The sequence below is a fragment of the Sarcophilus harrisii genome, chromosome 3 (genome assembly GCF_902635505.1).
Source record: "Sarcophilus harrisii chromosome 3, mSarHar1.11, whole genome shotgun sequence".
NCBI lineage: Eukaryota > Metazoa > Chordata > Mammalia > Dasyuromorphia > Dasyuridae > Sarcophilus > Sarcophilus harrisii.
The window spans coordinates 119,231,946-119,256,447 of NC_045428.1; the positions used below are offsets into that span (position 1 = coordinate 119,231,946).

The 24,502-nt window shown below is 32.5% G+C and overlaps 1 protein-coding gene across 2 annotated transcripts in view; it reads right to left on the minus strand.

Moving 5' to 3' along the window:
• The window catches only part of MYCBP2 (MYC binding protein 2), a 312,149-nt gene that overhangs the window by 50,349 nt on the left and 237,298 nt on the right, over positions 1–24,502 (minus strand). The window contains exons 57-60 of one of the 2 annotated variants that reach the window (XM_031958522.1): positions 7,780–7,881; positions 2,552–4,204; positions 1,863–2,032; positions 635–879 (exon numbers count right to left, since the gene is read on the minus strand). In XM_031958522.1, the coding sequence (XP_031814382.1) occupies positions 635–879; positions 1,863–2,032; positions 2,552–4,204; positions 7,780–7,881 (2,170 nt within the window). The remainder of the gene's footprint in view (positions 1–634; positions 880–1,862; positions 2,033–2,551; positions 4,205–7,779; positions 7,882–24,502) is intronic. The other variant, XM_031958523.1, reaches the window with a different exon arrangement.

Consider the following 24,502-nt stretch of genomic DNA (forward strand, 5'->3'; position numbering starts at 1 on the left):
TGGACACTGTAGATAAAAAAATTGAAAAATTTCTATCCAATTCACCTCTTTCTTTTTAACTCTTCCTTAACCTAAAAAATTAAAGAATAATTTAAACAAAAGGAAAAAAAAGGATTATTATAAGATAAATCATTTCCTAAAACACATTTTTTTTGTCCACAAGAATTGGTTTCACTTAAGTATTTCATTTTCTAGATATAAAAATGAATACAATTCACTGCTGTTTATCTGGGACACTGACATTAGCTCAGCCAACTTTTTCTAAATCACTATTTATTTATTTATTATTATTATTATAGATTTTTATTTACAAGATATATGCATGGGTAAATTTTTCAGCATTGATAATTGCAAGATCTTTTGTTCCAACTTTTCCCCTCCTTCCCCCCATCCCTTCCCCCAGATTGCAGGTTGACCAATACATGTTAAATATTAAACCACTATTTATTACACTGCATGTTGAGGACATATAGATCATGTCAAATTAAAATACAAATTCCACTGAGACTGGTTTTGTGTTGGTTTGTATAGTACCACATATTCTGTGGTAAACATAACAAATACTGGAACTTCTGGTAAAATATCAGTTATACAATAAGAGCTGTCAATAGAGTCAAAGAATAGCCATCATTACCTTGCTAATGTCTGAAGGTACAGGCAAGGCATTTTGATGGGAAGATCTTCAGATATACCTTCTTTTACACTTGGAAGCTGAGACTGGAATGGTTTTGTGGGATGGTAGCACAGAATACTGGGTTCAGCAGCACTACTCAAGGACAACAGGAAGAGTGCATTTGCTTTAATTACTTGGTGGGCCTCCATGGTGGGCAAGGCACGAGGAGTCTTAACTTGCATTGTTTTTCTCCTAGATTGTTTTACCTAGCAAAGGAAGAATGTTAATACTTCTTAGTGATCTCATAAAGTGAAAGAGCTAAATGGCAAAGTGAACAGGTGTTAGATCTGGAGTTAGGAAGATGTGTTTAACTTTCAACTTCTAGGGACTTATTTACCTATGGAATTGCTCAGCAAGTTACTTAATCTCAGTATCAGTTTCCTCATCTAAAAATGGGGATTATAGTTGTATCTACCATATATGATGGCTGTCTGGATTACATAAAATAATATAAGACATTTTGCAAACCTTTAAGGTCTATAAAAATGCTTGCTATTCTTATTCTTGTTAATTAGAAAGTTCTTCAATACCTGAATCTATGAGTCCTCTAGTTCTTACATATCAGTTTGTTCCCTTAAATTATTCTAACCACCGAAAACAATATTCATTTCATATATTCTTTTTATCAAATATAAACAATGAAGCTATTTTCCCTTTTGCCTCTTGTAAATTATGTTTCCTTTATAACTTTTCAGCAAAAATAAAAAACCTAAATGTCAACATTTGAATAGGATAGGATAAATTTTTATTGTATTATCACACATTATTATACATATATAATTTTGATATAAGAGTTGAAAAACTTATTTCATAATGCTATTATGAATAAGTGATGTCAATGAAACAACTGCAAGTTCAAAGTATAGGCAGAAGACAATTTAAAAAGAGGGAGAATAAAATAAAAATGAGGATACTATAAGGATCACAATATTATCAGACTGATTCAGATTTTGAAGGGATTTTAGAAATTATCTCATCTGACTCCTGTCTTTCCAAAGATGATAAAACTAAGTCAGAGAAGTGAAGTGACTTGCTTACAGTTAAACATGGAGTGAAAATGTCCACTGTGAATGAGCTGTGCCTGTGCTCTAAGTCAAAGTGAGGTACAAGTTATTTTTATTATTCAATAACAGAGATTTTTATATACATCACACATATTAATCATCAACACTATTATATGGAGCTATACCTTTTCCTTTGCTGCTGCTTGCTTTTCACGGAGGTATTTTTCCCTGCAACGATCACACACCAGATACCAAGTGCTTCCTCCTATGCCACCATCACCACAATTACCTGCCCATCCTCCACAAAAGTGTCCAATGCTATTATAACCTTGTCCACCTGCATACCGGCCACAACCTTAGAAAAATAATCAAAATGAAGATTTTAAAAATATGTCTTTAGATCTTACTTCAATGATAAGTTATATCTGAAAATTAAAAATAAGAAACTGTCTATAATCATTTTGTATATTTAGAATTGTAAATTTCTAAATAACTTACACATTTACCAAAACACTAATATTTACATTAAATTAATTTTTAAAACTGCTAATCAATACAGTGTTAGAAAGAGAATCTATTCCTCCAACACCGCTCCCCACCTGAGGCCCAATCCTGATGAAATTGTGTTTATATATCAATATTTATATGTTGAATTATTTATATATATCACATATAAATTATTTAATTTGTGATTAAATTTCTTTCTTTTAAAATTAAAAAAATTCCGTATAAAAATTAGTAAAATGGGTTATTTTATAAATTCAATACAACAAATCTTTTGACTTTTTAATAAAATCTGTTGGATGAACCCACCTAAAAGTAATATATCCTGACAATACTGTTTGATGAAATATATTTAATGTTAATATCTTACCTGGATGAGCTTGCCTCATGTGGTAAGTTACTGGATATGGATGTGATTCTCCACATAGCTCACAGATGGTATCTTTCTCTGGTCCCCCCACAGCAAGCTGGGCCATCTCACCAAACAAATTACCCCTTGGCCTGGCTTCAGCCTTTTCTTTTTTCTTTTTTTCTTTCTTGGTCTTTTTATTATCTTTGTCACACTCTTTCTTTTTAAGTACTGCACAAGAGCCAGGACTTGGAAATATCATGTTCTGGGAAGCAGCTTTGATGGTAGCCAAAGAAATGTCTTCCCAAAAGGCTACCAAGTGTTGCAAGGTTAAAGGAAGAGGGGATTTGGATTTCATTGTATGGTGTGTCGACATTTCAAAAGTGGCTTCTGTTTTTCCATCCTCACATTTTTCATGGAGAGGTGGTTCCTTAAGCATTGACAATACCTTATTTTTGTTGATGCTACCCATTTTAGATATATCTGGTCCATGAGGTGAAATATTAAACATATTAAGAGCAGATGATATTTCTAATGAGTGCCTATTTTTCAATTTTGTTTCTTTTTCCTCTGTAGGCTGTTGACTATTCAAACTATTTCTTATTGGAGCATGTTCTTTAGAAAGTTCTGGATTAAATTTGAGAAAGGAAGAACAAGCCATTGCGTCATGGACTATACCTTCATGCCAAAGGAAAGAAGCAAAGACAGCTCTGGCACATTCGGCAACAGAAGGGGACATTGCTTGCTTAGCTGGCTCTAAAGATCTGGATCCATCTCCTTTGAAAAGAAAGCCTGACTTTTCCTTTTTGGGCCTGGTGTGTCGATTTGCACATTTTCGGCTTACCTTTGGAGAAGCTCTCATTTCCTGCTCATCCTTCACGGGTGCTTTTCCTATGCTGAAGTGCACTTTATTGGAGCTTTCATCCACACTCTTGAATTCAGTACTCTCATCACAAGTGCTGTCTGTTATACTATTTGTTTTTAAGGTACTAGAAGTACAGACCTCAACTACCTCACTATGAAGATTTTCTTGCACGACGTGTGGAGAAGGAGCTCTATTTTCAGTTCCAGGAGAAACTTTAGAATCTTTTGGTATTATTTTTGGTTTAGGTGATGTGGATCGACCTCTCAGTGGTTCTGTGAGGGGCATCTTTTTCTTGCGGAGAGTATCAGGATCCAGTGTATAGGAGTCTGATTTGGATCGTTCCCGAGGAGGGTCAAGCTTTGCCTTAGCAGGAGCAGGGCCTTTCTGAGGTAGATTCTTGTCATGTGGAGAAGAGGAGCGTGGAGGACTAGCACCTGATGGACTGGACCTATTGGATGGGAGAGTCTTTGGCTTAGGAGAAGATGATCGAGATCCTGGCCCTGGAGACTCCGCTCTAAGGCCAGAAGAGATTCTCCCATCAGATTTTAGCGTTTGCAAGGTATTATGATTAGGAGATAAGGACCTACTGTGAGAATCTGACCTCAGCTTTGCAGCATCAGATTTCAACATGAGGGATTCACTAGCAGATAAACCTTCTGTGCCTCTTGGTTTCTTTTGATCCGTAACAGTCCTGCTCAAACGTCCATCAAGCTTAGGTGACCGGCTTTCAATTCTGTGTTTAGAGGATATATCTGATTTTCCTGCTGGAGAGGCTGGTCTAGAGGCCAAAGAGAAATTTCCTCGATCACCTGTGTAATTCATTTCAGAGTAAAAGATATTGTTAAAATTACAATTCACTGAAAACTTATTAGGCATGCAAAATGCATTGTAGTTGAACACAAAGATATAATTTTGTCAAAATTTGTTTGCAAAAATAATGCTTTTATAGCATTTTATGGTTAAAAAGTATTTCAGATTGAAAACAAAAACCAAGGACAAAGAAGAAAAATATTTTTGATGAAAAATTTTTAATTATAACATACTATAGCAACCCAAAATATTTTTCTAGCTGCAAAATTAACATGTACTATATGTTTATTATAATTAAAGTATAAAGAAAATCATTTATCAAAAGTTCTACTAAATAAAAAAGTTTTAAATGAAAACTGATGAACAAAAAGAGAAAACCAAACTCTCACTGACTAGACTAGAATCTAGAAATGGAAGAAACATAGCTTGTAAAAGTTAAAGTACTAAAGCAAATTTTCAGTGGAGATTAGTTGAATATGTTTTCTTACTAGCTTTATTATCTCTAGATATGTACATTCTATTAATCAGATTGCCTACCAGAGTCTTGCTTTATTAAACATACTGGAACAATTTAAAATTAATAAACTACCAATGCTTGAACACTGTTTACCATGCAATTTATATGACATTTCCAAGTTATCAACAGGTTGTGCTAAAAAAAAAATCAATTATTTCTTTAAAGTTGGTCATCTAGAAATTGAAATAGATTTTTTAAATGGGAAATGAGTTCCTTTAGTTACCTCCTAATGTAAGTCACTGTTTGAGTTCTGAGATGCAAACAAGAAGTTATGTGGGAAAAAATGTTTCTTACCCTTTTTGCAGAGTCATTCTTAAACAATACTTTTAAAAGATAGACGAATGGTATATAGCATACTCCCACATCTATTCACATTATCTTGATGGCCCTAAAGTTGGGCTTTCTGTGTGTTCTAAATTTCATTCTAGGGAATTTCTCAATTCCTTTTAGGTGTAGTGAATTTTCCTAAAAATTTATCTATCTTTCCATCCCAAGTCAAAACTACCATTTCCTCAATTTAGTTGTTTGTAGATAGTTATGTGGGAGTATATTTACTCTATCTCTAAACATTTATTAACCCACTATGTGCCAGGCAGCATGCAAGGCGATAAAGAATAAGGACAGAGGTATGAATTTACTTATATAGGCAACAATCGGATGAGCAAACTCTCTCTACCAAAAAAGGTAGCTACCTTCTCTGCAACTATGAATCTTAAAGAGATGCCCAGAGCATTCAGAGTTAAGTGACTTTCTCAATATAACACAGCCAATGTGTATCAAGAGATGTGGCCTGCATTCTGGGTTCAAAGTTCTAAAGAAACAAAGACAAGAATTCAAGTCCCTGCCTTCAAGGAGGTTAAGCAATTTGACTGCACCAGTAGCCAAGAAACACTGTCTGCTTGGCTGATAGCTACTTTAATTTAAAAGACGGATTTAACTTCTTTCCAAAGAGAATGTTTCAAAAACATGATTTAATTATGTCATCTCTCCCAGACTGAAAAGAGCCATTGATATTCCATCCTTCCTTTCCATCGTTTTGAATTCACACATTTTCTAAAAGTTCTACTAAAACACATGCGTGTGCGTGCGCGTTGCGCGCACACACACACACACACATACAGTGTTTCTTCTGTTTCAGTGACTGCTGGATGACAATAGTTTCTAAATATTAGCTGTTTGGGCAAGTTAGCATGTCTGCTTGTCTGGAGTTTAGTGTAGTTTAAAGTGTCCAACAATGACTGATATTCCTTTGTGAAGTGAAGATTTTCCTCATATATGCAAGAGGTAATATTTTGTAATATTTAACACAGACATGAGAAATTTTGGTAGCAATAATTTTTTTATGTGCTAGGAATAATTTCTTAAATTAAATTTGAAAAATTATGATTTATCTGCATAAAATTCAGCATGTTATAATGTATATTTTAAGATGTAGGACTTATCTATATGAAATGAAATGCACCTTTATGCTTTAGACAATTAGGGGCTGCTAATTAAAACCCTAAATCTGGAGTCATGAAGACCTGACTTTGAATGCAGTCTCAGATACTCAATAGCTGTGTTACTCAAGACAAATCACTTATTCTCTATTTGTCTCAGTTTTCCCATATGTAAAATGGGAATAATAATAGCACCTCTCTATTAAAGTTGTTGTGAGGACCAAAACCAGCTTACAATCACACATTTTTGGCATAAACAATATGTTCTTATAAATTATTATACCTATACACTTCCTAATCCATTCAAAGTTTTTCATGTCAAAATCTTAAAACAAAAAAACAACATCTCTCCGGACTGAGAAAAAGCAGTTATCTTTACATTGATTTTTAAATAACAATTTTTTTCCCTCACTGAAATCACTACATTGGAATAAAATTGCCTTAGAAACTGATATAAAGTCAACTATGAAAGACTTGGTTCTTTTCAGTGGTTCAGTGATCCAAAGCAATCCCAACAGACTTTGGACAGAAAATGCCATCTGCATCCAGAAAAAGGGACTAAGAAGACTGAATGTAAATCAACACATGCTATGTTCACTTCACATCTCTCCTATGGTTTTTCCCTTTTGCTCCAATTTTTCTCTCCCAACATGATTCATAAAGCAATGTATATTAAAAAAATAAACAAATTTTAAACAATTGATATAAAAACATACTATAAAGAAGAAAAACCTTATCTGGAAGAGTAATGAACTGCCCTGCTAGTTTATAAGAGAAGGAAGAGAAAGTATGCATATATAATATCTACAAAATTGTTTTATTTATTTGTTAGAAAACAAAACCCTAACCCAAAAATATTTATAGGATAGTTTTAATAATTGTGTTCTTATGAATCTCCTCTTAAAATACTAAATTAAAAATTTATTGACTTGAATTTTATAGAGAAAAAAAGCAACATTTGAATCAAAACATCTATTTAAGATCAATGATCTACATATATTTTAAATTTAGAATGTCACTATTTCTTCCTAAGTTTAAGTAGTTTCCTGTTTATATCTTTAAAACATTCTTGGCTACTATATGAATATTCTAAGAAACCTGCTTTGTTTGCTATACCAACCAACAATTTCTTGGACAAGAAGGCATTTATGTACATAATCTTATCAAAAAAGATGTAAAATGTAATCAGCTTGCAGACTCAGCATTTTTCTTTGAAAAAATTCAATTTATAATAGTATTTCTGTAACAGTTTTCATATATCACAAATAAATAAAGATAGTTTCATTAGATAAATTTTAAGCAAAAAACTCACAAGATTGTGTATTTTTGCCTATGTTGGTTATTAAAACAGAATATTAATACTTCTACATATAAATATTTTGCATACAAGATACTCCATATCAAATAATAAAAATCTGATTTATAATTTTGAGGAGATAAAAGATATATGTAAAATTATATGAAACTTACTTCTAAATATTTCAATCTTAAGATTACATTTTAAAATTCTTATTTAACAATGAATGGAATGAAAATGAATTGAGGTGAAATTATTTTCCTTTTCCAAACGTCCTTTATAAATTTTGAATGTCCCATCCATGAATGCATGCATACCCACCCTTTAGTTTTTGAGACAGAGATGAAAGAGCAGAAGCAGGCCCAGCTACACCATTATTTTTGTAAATGCGCTCACGAGAAGCAAGGTTGCGAGATGGAGTTTCTATAGTGGAAAACAGTGGCAAAGAAGCAACATAGATTCAATGGAAAACAATTTAGCAGAGAAAACAAGCAGAAACAAAGCATTTTAAAGAGTATGTATCTCCTGTTACTAATAAATTTCACTGCTAAGCTGCACTTCATGAAACAAATCTATACTTCTCTCAAAAATTACAGGCAAGAGAGAAAAATTGATCAGTTTTGTTTAATAATCATTTAAAATGTCATAGCATTTCAAATGAGAGTCATAATTTTTGTAAAGTTAGATCACATTTTTTTTTTCATTTAAGTATTCTTTAAAAAAAAAAAAGAATTAATTTGAAGAATACTAGTTAAACAATAGTGGAAAAAAGTTCTGGAGTCTGAATTCTACTTCCAAATAGTTGTAGAATCATGATTAAATCATTAAACTTCGTTAAGAATTAGTTTCTTTAAGCATAAAATGAAGGAAGTGGGCAGAAGAAGATGATTTCTTAGGTCATTTCCAGCTTTAAAATTCTATGATACTACAAAATTATTATTTTTTTCCTTTAAATTAAAATTTTATTTTTATTTGCTATTCTGTTTTGGAGAATACACTTTCTATAAATATTAATTTAATTAAAAACCTTTGTTTAGATAGTCTCTGACAAAAATCCTCTAATTTTAGAGATGTAAGAGATTTCAGAGGCCAACTAATTCAACCCATGTCAGCATATCCTCCACAATATGGGTTCTTAATTTTTTTGTTTGTTTGTTTCATAGGTTCCTTTGGCAATTTGGTAAAGTTTTTTTCTTTACAAGATTTATGATTATGAGGGAGAACCCTGTTTCTCAAGGTACATCATCCACTGTTGGATAGCCTAATTGTTAAAGAAGTTCTTTTCTTATGCCTAGATTTGGCTCACTGTAACAGTCAGTTAAAAAATTAATCCAAAATCTGTATTTGAATGGTTATGCCTATACTTTCTTTGCTTAAATAGTAAATAATAAAAAAATAGATAAATTCTTCAAAAGAAAAATACTGTAGCTACTGCAAGACAAATTTTAAGAGCAAATTCCTAATATTTCATAACAAACCTTTCTGGGTAGAGATGTTACAAGAAATGGTGAAGTGGATAATGAAATAAATGAAAATTTACCTAGGTGATAGTGATATATGGTTCAATATGGAAATTCAAGTTCTAATTTTTCCTGACTTAAATCTAAAGTGAACCTAAATTAATCTATTTTTGCTTAACTACCTTTTTGAAGATATTTTCAATGAAGGGCCATAGTATTCAATCTAATTTTTACATTTTGGAGTTCGTACAACTGAGATTCAAAAATGTGTTTATAACAAACTTTTAAAAGCAAACAAAGGAAATAAGAAAACTTTGTAATGTTAAACAAATGACATATTTTCCTATGCATAAAATCAAACGTGCTTCAAAAAAAACCAAAGTTATATTTTGTTCAGAGAATATTTATGACCTTTTAAATGTAAGGCTTCCCAGAATAATATTATTTCTAAATTCTTGAATAGATTTGGGAAGAAACATCCTCTTTGATCATTTAATAATTTAACATATTAATTTTTTAAGAAACAAGATCTTGTCTTTAATGTCCCGGAGATAAGAATTTTGCATAACATTAGTAAAGCAATATACATCATTATAATATTTATTCCTTTCTGAAAATGTGTGCAAGAATAATACCTGATTAATTCACTTTTGATTATCATAAGTAAAGATTAAGAATATATTGAATAGGCTAGTAAGTACTTTCTGTATAATACCTTCATTTATTTTGTGCTTGTACTAGTTTATTAAAGGTTCATTTTTCCTGTGAAAACTTTCATTCACTTGAAGCACCATTAAACTATAATGCTTCACAACTTTTGATTTTTTTTTTTTTTCAGTGAGTTTGGAAGCTGAAGTTAAAATTAAGAGAAACCAGAATCAGAAGACTATCTGTTGTTACATAATCCCTATAAAAACAAAATTCCACTTCAAGGGGTGAAAATCAAATGTTTTTTGTTTGTTTGTTTGTTTGTTTGTTTTGTTTTGTTTTTTTATCAATTTACCTTTTACATCTTAGTGGTCTGTGTCCAGATAACTAGAGAAAACTAGAGGTTTCAAAATCTTGCTATTAACTTTAATGAAAACTCTACCTATAAAAGATTTGCAAAAAAGCAGGATTATTTATATAACCTAAGATATCTAAATATTCACACACAAAATGTGCCACACTGTAATATTAAAGACTTTTCCCCTAAGGCCTGAACTTAAAAAAAAAAAAATTTCTACCAAACAATGATCTAAAAGTTAACTTACCTTATTCAATTAAATTCAACAAGCAGCTTTTTAAGTTAATAATAAGACAGTAAAATTTTTGGCACATTTTATACTTGTTGAATACATTTTCACAATGTGTGTGGCCTTATGATAATAACCAAAGACACAAAGAGGGGAAAAAAGTCATTGTACTTAAAGTGCTTCTGGAAATATGAATCACTAGGTTTTTCTGCCAGTAATAACAACAATAATAATAATTAGCATTTATACAGTGTTTTGGATTTGCAAAGTACTTTATAAATATCTCATTATCCTGTTTAATCCTATTTAAAGATAAGGAAACTGAGGCAGACACAGGATAAGTTATCTGCCCAGGATCATACAGCTAGCTGGTAAGAGGTCTGGGGCAAAATTTAAACTCATCAGGACTTAATGGTTTTAAGTTTAGTGTTATACCTACTTTATCACCTACCTGCAGTACACAGAGTTCATAAAGTTATCAAGAAAGAATAAGCTTTAATTTTGAAAGACAGGATGGTGGAATTCCAGATCAATCAAAAAGCATTTATGACAGATATATACCGGACTTGTAATTTCATTAAGTGCTTTGATAGGCCCTGGGAATAAAAAAAATAAAGATAGTCCTTCCCTTCAAAAAGTTGACATTATAAGGATAGATGGATGTCTCCTTATCCATATACAAATATATACAAAATAAGGCATGAAGTAGAAACAAGATAATTTTGAGGAAAAGCAGTAGCTGCGGCAGAGGACATATTATGAAACATCACAAGAAAAGTGGTACTTGAGCTGGGTATTGAAAGAAACTGAGGATTCTAAGTGAAAGGTGGAGGAGATGCATTCCATCTATGAAAACAGTACTGAAAATGAACATGGAGAGTCAATCTAATATGAGAATCAGCATGAAGTCCAGCTTGGTTGGCCCCAATCAGTATGTATGAAGGTATGTAAAATGTGCTCTATAAAGGTGGACAAGAAATTTGAAGCCAGGAATACTTCTACTGCATGGATATATACAGCACATTTTATTAGAGTGTGAACCCAGTGAATTTTCTTATTTAAAGTCAAATAGTTATTGCATACTCAAAAAAGTTATTTTTATTCATCAGAAATTTCACTATTTTTAAGATATTAACTAACCTTTATTTTAAAATACAAACTTAAACATGATATTGAGCCTTTAGGGAAAAGACCAAATATTGTATGAAATATTTGTAACAGTCCAAGCAATGGTGATGAGAGCTTTAACTAAGGTGTGACTGTGTAGGTGGGGTTAATAAGATAGATATGAGGGATGCATGGAGATAGAATGACAACATTTAGCAAATGACTGAATTTGTGGGATGAGAGGGAAATCCAGGATAATACCAAAATGAGGTTGTGAACCTAGATAACTAGGAGCTCGGTGGTATCTTGGAAAGTAAAGTCACATAGGTTTTGGGGGAAAGACAATATACCTATTTTGGACATGTTGAGTTTGACATGTCTATGGGAACAGTTTGAAATGTTCACTAGGCAGGTAGTGATATAGAAATGGTCCTCTAGGAGAGACTAAGATCTGACAATACAGGTTTTAATTGAGTTGGATTAAATAAAGTATTGCTGAAATTGGTTCAATTGTTATCTGTGCATTTGCATATTACTTGTCTTAAACTTCCCATACTTAAACTTCAACAACATATAAATAGGGTGTTTGGTACTTGGAGACTAGAAAAAAGACAAAAGGTTAAATAAATACTGAGAATCTCTAGGGGATCTATATCCTTTGTAGATATATGGGTGGGAAAGAAAAGGAATCAGAAAACAAAATATAGTTTAAATTTCAGTAATAGGTGTATAAACAGAGCTAGGTTAGGAGATTATGTAACTGGAGGTATCACTCAAAATTACAGATCAGTTGTAGTTGGGTAACTTGGGTAAACAGTGAAGCGGCTTTCATGGTACTGGTAGGACAATATATATAGGACCAGACATTCTCATAAAAAAACTGAAACTTAAAGTAAGGTATACTTTTGACACACCAACATCCCAGCAATAAAAATGGTAAACAGTTAGACTTTATGGAGGGAATAGGACTCTTATGTAGTTTAAAATGAAATTGTTATAATTATTGGGGGGGGGGGGAAGTACTGATCCAATTTTACTGTTTTAGTAGATTTATTAGTCTCTTGCTGATGATTTGGGCTAATCTAAGTCTTTCTGAAATAACTTAAATGACAATAGTCTTTATTAAGATATAAGACATTAAATAATAAGGATCATCTTTAAAGCTAAATGAAAACTCTGGGTGATCCCAAATATTTGTTGCTAAGTATATTGGAAATAACTCCTCCTCAGCCTGACTTAATTTGAAGTTTCTTAAAGTAATAGTGAAAAAAAAAAAAAAAAAAAAGCAAGGTATGGCACAGAATAGAATATAGGAAAAAGGAAAATTGAAAGAAGTACATATATATACACAAAAAGGATTTAAAAGAGAAGAAAAATTTATGCTGACACAAAAACAAAAGCATTCAAAAGATAAAATAATAATATATTAAGTTCTTAAATGAGGCCCATAACCATAAATTTTACCTAAAGGACCAGTAAAGAAAAACACAGTGGATAAAGAATGTCCACTATTCAAAATATGATAATGCATACCGAGTGGACCCCCAGTGGAACATTTAAGGGTGGACAGGGACATGACTCACACAAGATGAGGAGGCATAGATGGACTGAGATATATACTGTTTGCTGGAAAGAATATTCACAGCAGAGTATTACAGACTTGTCAAAATACTGAATAAAGAAAGTGAAACCATGATGTGAAACAAAAGATACATGGCCTGGAAACAGCAAACTCAAATTCAAGTCTATATTCATCCACTAATGAATTCCCTGTATGATCTTGAATAAATCACTTTAGGTCTCAGTTTCTTCATCTACAAAACAAGGTTAAATGAGATGACATTTAAGGTTAGTTCCAATTCTAAGTTTTATTAGTACTTTAGTAATTACACCTAACAGGATAATGGCCTGTAGTTATAATTTTAAAAATATGCTTTTTAGATTGCCAACATTGTGAGTTCATTCAACAAATATTTAAGGAATAACTACTAGTATCTAAATGCAGTAGAAAATCTTAAATGTAACTTTTGTCTTATTAATCATTTCTATTCTTGAACTTTTATCCTCTCAAAATGTTTTTGGTAACTCTTCTGAAATATATTAGTGAAAGAGTTGAACTAAAATTAAACTTCTAATCAAAAGCCTTGTTTAAATTTTGTTAAATATATATTCAGTTGTCAGAAAAATGTGCCCGGATCTCTGCAAAGTTTGTAAAAACTGAAGATTAAGACATTATTGAGACAAATGCAGCTCTGTTTTAAAGTGTCACTGAACAAGAGAGGGGGGAGAAGGAGAGAGAGAAAAAGACAGAGAAAGAAGTTGAGGGGGAGGGAGAAGGAGAGAGATAACAGAGGGAGGAAGACACATAAAGAGAGAGACAAACAGAAACAGAAAACCAAGAAAGACAGAGACAGGAGATTGAGAGAGACAGACAGAAAGACAGAAAGACACAGAGAAAAAGAGAAAGGGTAGAGAGAGAAAGAATAAATTTAAAAGTTATCAACAGGCAAAAGAAATTAATCACAAGGAATTTTAGTGTAAAAAAAATAAGCCTTGTTTTCTCCTCAAAGTAGGAAAGAAAAGCTCGGAATAACCTGAAACCTGTGGAGAATAATGTCAGCTGCTGGGTGGTGGGAAGAAAGTCAGAGGAGTGTTTTCTTTTATCTTTTCTTTTTGCTGAGGCAACTGGGGTTAAGTAACTTGGCCAGGGTCACACAGCTAGGAAAAGAAGTTGTTTTATACTGAGTTACACACAGGGAGCTAAAAAATCAGTTTTGTGTCCCAGAATACATACTTTATTCCTGAGGGAAATGGCTCTAGAATTATGGGCGAATTGTAATATTGTGAGCAATGCACCAAAGTTATTAGCTTATTTATTATTTTAACTAGATATTTATCATTTTAAAATCTGCTCTAAGACTGTGGCTCAATATTCCAAAAGGATGTAAAACAAGTATATTAAAAAGTATCTACTATTTTACTGTCACTGTGTTAAATACTTTCTTCATTTGATTCTCACGACAACCCTGTGTTATGCTTTTATAAGCTCCGTTTTACAGGTGAAGAAGTTGAAGGAGACATAAATTAAGTGCCTGTCTTAAGGTAACACTCCTAAGTATCGGAAGTCAAATTTGAATTCAAGTCTATCTGATTCCAGGCTCTGTGCTCTATCTACAATATCATCTAACACGTAAACACACAGAATCTAGAATCTTCAGTTAGAATCTCAGCTTGGAACTTATTATCTGTGAGGCTTAGGAAGTTGATCCCTCTCTCTAGATTTGTTTCCTGAACTGTAAAATGATCTTTAAAGTACCTTCTTACTCCAAATTCCATGAGTCTATAAACCAATTTTAAATACCATGTTGGTTAATGTTTTTAATTTTCTGCTATGATAAAAGTTGTATTTTTTATTAAAAGTACTAAAAAAATTCTATCCCATGTTATATAAAATACAGATCATGAAACTATGTGCATCAAGCCACATTTTGCTACCTGATGGCAGCATATTCAATTTTTTTTAAAGTAGCAAATAAAACCACTAACAGTTGGCAATGCAAACTTATAGTATGAAGATGTAAATAATTCTATAGCTATAAGAAAATAGGTCATTTAATCTTTCCCCCCCCATATGACAATCACACAGAAGAATACATCTAACATGATTATCCTACAATACAGATCTTGTATTCAATTAAATACAAATTATACAGTTATTTTCTGAGGAAGGTAGCATGATATAGTCTAGGGTGCTGGTCTCAGAGTCAGGAATATTTGGAATCCCACCTTAGTACCTAGAGTCATTACTGTTTTCTCTATCTCATTACCCTTATTTATAAAATGGGGGCAATAATGACATCTATCTAATCGGAATAGAGAGAAGTTCAAATAAGGATTTTTAGAAATGGGTCAAGTGTTTTATGAATGTCAAAATGCTATATTAAAGGCAGTGGCTTTGGATTCAGAGGACTGGAATTCATATTCCAACTCTGATACTTTACATCAGTTTCACACTGGCCAAATATTTAATCTTGTTGAACTTCAGTTTCCTTATCTATAACATGAGGGAATTGGAGTCTCTGAGGTTCCTTCAATCTCTAGATCTATGATTTCAAATTATTATTATTTTTATTATTGCTATTATTACTGTTATTTTTCAATTCCAACTACAAACCATCATACTAAAAGACTATTAATAGGCATGATTACAAGAATAGGTAATTGATGTGAAAAGACTAATGTAATAAGAATATTAATAATGAACAGTGAATTATTTCATCAGTAAGGGAACAAGTTGTATATGAATGTAATGGAATACTATATTACTGTGAAAAGGAAATGATGAACAAATGAATTTCAGAAAGACCCTAAAAGGAAAGTTGGAAAGACTTACAGAACCAAGTGGAACCAGAAGAACAAGGAACACAGTTCAATGATCAACTAAGATAGACTTAACTCTTCTTAGCAATATAATGATCCAAGACAATTCCAAAAGACTCATGTTGGAAAATGCTATCCATATCTAGAGAAAGAACTGATGGGAGTCTGAATGCAGAGTGAAGTATACTATTTTCATTTTCTTGTGTGTGTGTTAACACACACACCCCTATGTCAGATTGCTTGCTTTCTTGGGGAGAGACTAATAAGGGAGGGAGAAAATTTGGAACTCAAAAAATGAATGCTGAAAACGATGTTTACATATGATTGGAAAAAAAATAAGTATTATTTGCATAAAAACATTCCATGAGCTATATGTTCCAAATACATTTATCACTGTCAAACAAAAACTAGAAGAAAATTGTTTATTCGTATAATTTTCAGAAAATGTTATTTAAAAAAATGTTACAAAGAATAAAAATAGTAATTACCATATATGCTTGCAAAAAACATTTCTGGTCCTTACCTTTCATCTAACTCAATTTTGAGGAGGAAAACACAAGTTCTAAATTTTTGCAAGTTTGATTAAAACTCTAATAGCAAATTTTAATGCTTTTATTTTAAGTGGTTAAAAATAATGTCAATTTTTGCCTCTTCAGGGACATAATTTATCATTCCTGCTGCCTTTTTTTTTTGGGGGGGGGGATACTTGTGTCAGATGACTATAAATAGAGCTGAGACATTTTTAAGAGTCAATAAAGAAGCAAACATTTGCTTATTTTTCTGGCATATTTTAAATTCATGTCATGTTATATCTTTATTCTGCTTCTCTATTTTCTCTTTGAAACCACATTTTGGAAAGTAGATTGCCAACAAATTCTTTTGTGCTACGCTGAGATCTAGAAAGGATATGATTTTCTCCCCCTCCCCCCTTTTCAGTAAGAAAGAAAATCTTACTTGTTCTGATACCATTGTGGAGTAGTTATAAAAGCTCTTTAAGCAGCTTAAAGTGATATTTATCTTCTTTTAGCAGATATAAAGTACAATCCTAATACATTCATAGTTATTGCCTTCTAAAATTTTAATTAACTTTGCTACAGTAGGTACTTTCAGAACCATCAATATCTTCCTCATGTCATTTCATTGCCTTGCACATTTTTTAAAAATGTGACTTTTGCCTTCTGATTTACTTGAGTTGTAATGGGAGATAACATGTAAAGGCAATTTCCTTCCACCCTAACTACTACCAAAAAACCTACCCCAGCAGAAAAAATGTTAGGCACATTATAACCATTATTTGTACTTTCTAAACCACTTGTAATAGAGTTAACTGGAATGATTAATCTGAAGATGAATGCTATTGCTGATAATCATGCAGAAGGATAGGAAAAAAATGGATTTCTGCTATCAAACCGTAGCAGAACGTAGAAGACGTAGCAGCTATCTGTAAGGAAGTTGTAGTTATATATCACAATATATTACCCATCAAACTGTGGCAAGATCTTCAAATAAAATCTGGGGGAGGGAAGACTTTGGGGCTACATATGAACATTAATACAATATGCTAAAGGAATTTTATTTCACAGAATAGTAAATGAAATTAGATTTAGGTAATAAGTAATAAAAAATATATGGGAATACTCACAAAGAGAACTGTAGATTCTCAAATTTGTAAAAGAACTTAGAGGTCATGTAGTTCAAGTGAGACTTAAACACACTAAACAAAACTCTGCTCAAAGACTTTTTAGAAGGGATATCCCATTCCTTTCCAAGGAAGTCCATGTTATTTTTGTATCGCTCTATTAGAAAGTATTTCCTTATATCAAGCCTAAATTTGCTGCTTTGAAACTTCCTAAATTTTATAGAATAAGCCTAAATCCTTTCTGTGACTGCCCTTTAAATTCTTCAAAATTATTTTGTCATCTCATATCTTCTCTAAGCTAAATCTCTCTTTTTTGATGCCTTGATTTCACCTTACTGGTTGCCCCTCTCTGCATAATCTTCAGATTACCATTAACCTTCATAAAACATGAACAGAGAACTTTAAAACAAAACTCAAAATATGGTCTGATCAGTGCAGAATATAGCAGGATTGTGACATTCCCTAAGTCCTGAATAGTATTGCTTTGTTAATATAAACTGGTATTTCATTAGTTTTCTTGATTGCTACATAAAGCTGTTGATTGAGATGATACCTGCAGTAAACTATAAATCAAGCTCTTTTTCAAGTGAATTGTTGGCCAGCTAAGCCCCTATGATCTTGTATTTGTAAAGCTGTTTGTTGAACCCATGGCATAAGTTTTATAATTATCCTTTTTAAGTTTGGCTCAATATTCTATTCATTAAGATCTTTTAAAACCCTAATTCTCAGTCAGTGTGTTAAGCATGCCTCCCATATTTCAGTTATTGGCCAATTTGGTAAGAATGTTATCTATTCCTTTAACCAAAATAATGATAAAAAGGTTATCAGGGCCAAGTGGATTTCTCAGGAAAGTTACTAATAATCTCCTCCCAAAAAAGACGGGAAACAAAACATTTGACTTCATAAAACAAAACAGCCTTAAAAGCTCCTTTCAAACAATGAGATTTGTATGGACATATTAGAATCAAAAAAAAAAAAAAAAAAAAGATTCCTTGGTAGGATTAACCATAAAGACAGCTTGTTTAATGATTCTCTGATTTTCAATATAAAATCAAGCATAAAAAATGCAGCCATAAGCCACCCCAAAGACACTGTCCATGGTCATCAAAAGGAAAATGAGCCTGCTGTAGCTGGTGAGATGCTCCAGGTGCTTATGACTGCAGATGACATTGTACAGCCTTGATAGAACTTCTTCAATGAGATTCATGAAAATTTAAAAACAATTGGCCTATCAATCCATACAGTTAAAAAAAAAAGAAAAAGAAAAGAAAAAGGTGATATATAAACATATCATGTACAGTTGCCATATTTAAATCTTATATACTGTGGTGCTTTAGGCATTCTCTAATCTTCCTCCATCCATGTACTTAAAAATTCATCCATTCTTTTTATCTTTTCTGACAGTCTTTCCTGTACTCTTCCCATTATTCTTCACAAAGCATACTGCAGGCTTTCTTTTCAGTATTTTACTAATCGAACTCATAATCAATTCACCTGTTATCCATCATGTTATCATGTTAGCCCATAGATTTGAAACTTGAAAAAGAGATAGACCAGCTACCTGAACATTGCTGATGGTATCTCATGCCAGTTCTTGCGTTTAGTTCATCTTCAGCAGTATGCTGACCCAGCATGCAGATGTTCTTTGCTTTTTGGTATCACTCATAATTTGAATTATTCAGAGGATATAACTTGCCAAGTTGAAAATTCTCTCTCCTTTCAAGTTTGAGCCCAGCTAATTTTCCTTTTATAATATTTCTCCAAACCATGTATCATGATGGTCACCATTGACCCTTGCAAAGCCTTCTGTTCCAAATTATCCCCTCCTTTCTCTCACCTCCTCCCCTAGAAAGCAGGTAGTCCATTACATATTAAATGTTAAAATATATGTTAAATCCAATATATGTATATATATTTATACAGTCATCTTGCTGCACAAGAAAAATCAGATCAAGAAGGAAAAAAAAAACTGGAAAGAAAACAAAAGGCAAGCAAACAACAACAGAAAGAGTGAGAATGCTATGTTGTGGTCCACACTCAGCTCCCACAGTCCTCTCTTTGGATGTAGATGGCTCTCTTCATCACTGAACAATTAGAATTGGTTTGAATCATAATCATTTTGAAGTTAGTGAAAGCGCTGAATAATTCATCAAATGCCACATACATGTCTGTATTTCCTTCTATTCAATGTTAGGCTCAGGTTGTTTTCTATCATTAAGAGTATATTAATAATGATTTCTTTACTTGATAGTTCTGCTGTGGATTGCATGAGTGATTTCTATTTATTTCTGAGGATGTTCTATAATGGGTGACATTGTGGATAAGTGTGAGGCTTAGAGTTTTCCTGACTTTCTTGTGATATTGAATATCTATGCAGTCATCCTTAGTCTCTTAACCTCTTTGAGCCCCAATTTTCCTAATCAGAAATTCCAATCAATATATTCTCCCCCCTACACCAGTACCTCCCCTAGTAATACTTCATCTCAGAGGACAATGAGACTTAAAGGAATTGAGACTTGCCCATAGTCATAAGAGTTAATAAGTTTCAAAGGAACATTAAAAATTAGAGAATCTCAGCACTAAAAAGATATTTTTAGGTAATTTAGTCAAATCCATCCCTGAAGCATCAATCTCAATAATACCTTCGATAGGTATGCAACCCATGCTTGAAGATTTCCAGTGAAGTAATAATTTACTCTCTTTGGAATCATTCCCTTCTAATTCTGGGCAGATTTAATTGGCAGCATATTATTCTTTATATGTTGGAATGAATTTTGTTTTCTTGTAACTTCAATTCTCTGAAGTTATTTCTTGGTCCTTAGGGACCAAGCAGAATATTTGTAATAGTTAATCTTTTTTTCTTAAACCTACTTGTAAATGAGAATTATGTTTAGAATCATATCTGTAAAGAACATGTGGTAATAAAATTAATGCTGAGAGTTTAAATAATTCATCCAAAGTCATTAAGGTTATAGATAGCATAACATGACACCAAAACCTAATGAGAGAACTTAAGAACCAAGAACCAGAACATGTTTTGTAACAAAACAGCATTGCAGTAGAAACATTTTGTTTTTATATAAAGTGTTTTTGAGAAGCAAACTAATAGATCAAACAACTCACACAGCTAGGAAGTATTAAGTGTCTAAGACCAGATTTGAATTCAGGTCTTTGTGACTTCAGGGCTGGTGCTCTATCTAATTCACCACCTAGCTAACCCCAAACAACTACTCTTTAAGTACCTTAGTTACTCTAAGTGCTGTGGTGGGTACTGGGGAATACAAATTTAAAAAGAAGACAATTCCTCCATCAAGAAGCTTATGATTCTACTGAAGAAGGTTTCATTAGATCCCATCTATTTGTCTATTTATTTCTATTTTACTTCAGCATTAAAATAACTGAAGTCCTAACTGAATACTTTAAGATTAGTTACACAGTCTACAGAACAGCATACTATATTTTATTTCACTATATAAAACCCCCAAATTATCAACTGTAGATAATCCCAAACTCATCTAGTCTTCTTGGGTATTTTTATTTTTAAAATTGAATTTTTAAATGTAAATGAGGCCATTTGGTCTAAAAACTGATGCAAGAGCTTTCCTATCAATAACTCAGTCAACAAACATTTCAGATTTACTCAGTGCTAGTGCTGGGGATAAAGAAAGGACAAAAACATGGTCCTTAAGGAACTCACATTCTAAAGGGCAAGAAAAATGCAAATGATTTTGCACATGAAAGAATTAATATTCACAATAGATGGAAGTTAATTTCAGAGTAGAAGGCACTAGCAGGGGAACCAGGAAAGGTTTGTAGAATAGTGAAGCTTTGAAGGAAGCTAGAGAAGATCCTAGATGGGTGTAGTGTGTGGCATGGGGTGGAGGGAGGAAGAGGAGAAAAGGAACAAAGGGAGGCAGGGAGGAAGAGAAAGGAAGAGAGGAAAAGGGGAAAAGTGAGGAGAGAAGAGAGATAGAGGGGGGCAAAAAGGGGAAGAAAGGAAGGGCGAGAGGAAGAAAGAGAGAGGGTGCTTCATTTTGAGAAGATTACTTTGGCAGATCAGTACAGAATGGATTGTAGTGACCAATCAGAAAAGCAGTGCAACAGATCAGGCATGAAATCTGTCATTTCCCCCCCCACTCAATCATCTCTTCTCCCCCCCCTCCCCCCCGCCACATCTCCCACTAAATAGTGCTTTATTTTATTTTTCTAAATACATATAGAATTTTCAACATTCATTTTTGTAAGACTATGAGTTTCAAATTTTTTTCTTCCTTCCTCCCTTCTCCTACCCCCATCCTAAAACAGCAAGCAATTTGATATTAGTTATACATGTACATTCATTTTAAACATTTCCATATCAGTCATGTTGTGAAGGAAGAATGAGGGAAAAAAGGGAAAAACCACAAGAAAGAAAAAAGAAAAAACAAATTTAAAAAATGAAAATAGTATGCATTTAGTGTCCATAGTTCTTTCTCTGGATATGGAAGACATTTTCTGTTACAAATACTTTGGAATTGTCTGTGATCATTGTATTGTGCTGATGAGAGTTAAGTCTGTCATAATTATCACCCAATCTAGCTGTTACTGTGTACAATGTTCTCCTGATTCTGCTCACTTCATTCTGCATCAGTTTACATAAGCCATTCTAGGTTTTCATGAAGTCAGTCATTAAGTATTTATTAAGTGCCTAATATGTTCCAGGCATTATAAGGGATAAGAGAAACAAAGAAAGGCAAAAGAGTCTCTGACGTTAATGAGCTCACAATCTAATGGAGAAAATATACAAATAACTATGTACAAATGAGCTATATATATAAGCTATATGTGAGAAAATAATAGATGGAGGGACTTAGAAGTAAGAGGAACTGGGAAAGATGGGAATGAAGGAAGCTAGGGAAGTCAAGAGTCAGAGATGAGGAGACAGAGCTTTCTAGGCATGGAAATACACAGAGCTAAAAGATAAATTGTCTTATTTGAGGAACAGAAAGGTGGCCAGTGACAATGGATGGTTGAATCTTTGAGGGGCATATGGTATAAAGACTGGAAGGTGAGGACGAAGGCTATATTATAAAAGGGCTTTGGACATCAATCAAAGGATTTTATATTTGATTCTGTAAGCAATAGGCAGCCCATGAGTTTACTGAATAGAGGAGTAACGTGGTCAGACCTGCACTGTAGGAAACATCACCTTAACCACTTTATGGAAGATGGATTAGAGTGGGAAAAGACTTGTGACAGGGAGACCCATCAGCAGGGTGTGGCAGTAGTCTAGGACAAGGAGATGAGGGCCCACACTAGGGTACTGGCAATAAAAAAGGAGAGAGAAGGAAGCATATTCAAGAGAGATTGCAGAAGTGAAAGTGGTAGGATTTGTATCAGACTGGATGTGGAGACTAAGAGAAAGCAAGGAGCCAAGGTTACCAACAAGGGTGTCAGCCTGAGAAAGGGGGAAGATGCTGGTCTTCTAGATTGTAATAGGGAAGTTTGTTAGAAAGGAAGGCCTTGGGGAAAAGGTGATGAGATTTGTTCTGGAGATGTATGAATTGCTTAAACTAAAATTTAGTTTGAAATGTCACAGTAAATGATGTGAGACTAAAGTCCATGGGAGAACAGAGGGCTGGATAGAGAGATCTAGAAATTAGCCCAGAGATGATAGCTGAACCCATAGAAGCTAGAGAGATCACCAGTGGGATAGGTCACTGTTAAACTTCTCTTTAACTCTTTTTCCTGTTATCTATTCCATTTTGGAAATATAGATTATTGTCTAAGGTGCATATAAGCTCTTCCTTTTCTGGAACATGGAATACTGCATGTATTCAAAAAACTCTGAATCTTAAATTATTTCTTGACATGAAAAATGGTAAAGGGGTGTGTGTGTGTGTGTGTGTGTGTGTATTCAAAGACCATACCAAGAAAGGAAAGCATAAGGAAACTGAAGTGTCAACAAATGTATTTGAATGTGAATAGATATAGTCAAACTTGAAAAATGTTATTTGTTGAAGATGAACTATCCCACCTTCTTGATTAAAAAAAAAAACAAAAAACTTTTTTACTACTTAAAAGATATTATAGAACTAAAAAAATTTATCTTTATTAAATAAACAGTATTTCACATTTTTTTGTACATTTTACTTCTATTTAGTAGGCCTAAAACTGAGACCCTCCTATATATAAGGACAAAAACTTCAATGGGTAATTTACTCAATTTATAAAATGTATACTAAGCTGTTCATTCATACATTTTCTGTCTGGAAAAAAAGTTTTATTTTGTTAGCATAAAATGCTATATGCACATTCTCTTTTTATTATTTAAGAAACACAAAGTAAATTGTCCACTTTCTTAAATATTGCTCATATTTTATACACACAAAAGCAGTAAAGCACTAATTTTCAATAATGGCAGAGGATCTTTCTCAAACTTCACACTTTATGGATTATGAATTATTATGTATGCTAGGGATATTTTTTAATGGAAAATGGCTACTAAATTAGATGCAGAACTATTCTATACAAAAATATTAAAGGACTAATAATTTGCTAATAAGCACTAATTTGAAAGGAAAACATAAGTATTGAATCAATTTTTTTTTTTTTTTACCAATCTATCATGATTCAGCAAATGATTACTGAGTACCTTCTATGTATGTATTAGGTACTCTGCTAGATGTTCAGAGGACACAGAGATGAATTGCTTCTGAAGATAAAAATAACCAAAAAAAAGATAATGGGATTTCAACAACAAAAGACAATTAGAAGATCAAGATCTTTCTCTGATTTTCAGAAACCCAAGTCAAACAATTCCAAAAATAATACAAGTCATTTTGAAGACTGAAAATTGAAAATTAAATGTGTAATTAAAAGTCAGAAGAAAACTATAATGAAATATGCATCCATAGGTAACCTGAGTATTAACAAAAAGTTTTTTGGATTTAATTTTCTTAGTTAGAAAAGTAAGCTAAAATAATTAATATACTTACAGACTTTAAGCTATCAAATTAAAGTAAAATAGAGAATCTTTTCTTACTGCTAAAGTTATGTCTACACAAGGCCAAATAATAATTTTTTATACATTAAATATTTTCTTCAATTAGTGGCAACACTCAATTTTGCCTTTTATATAAAGGTATTTTAAAAGATGTTTTTAAATAAACTTCATTTGACTAGAATGCAAATTTGCCAAATCTTTGAAGATTTTATAATAGGCAATGAGTGTTTTTTTAAAT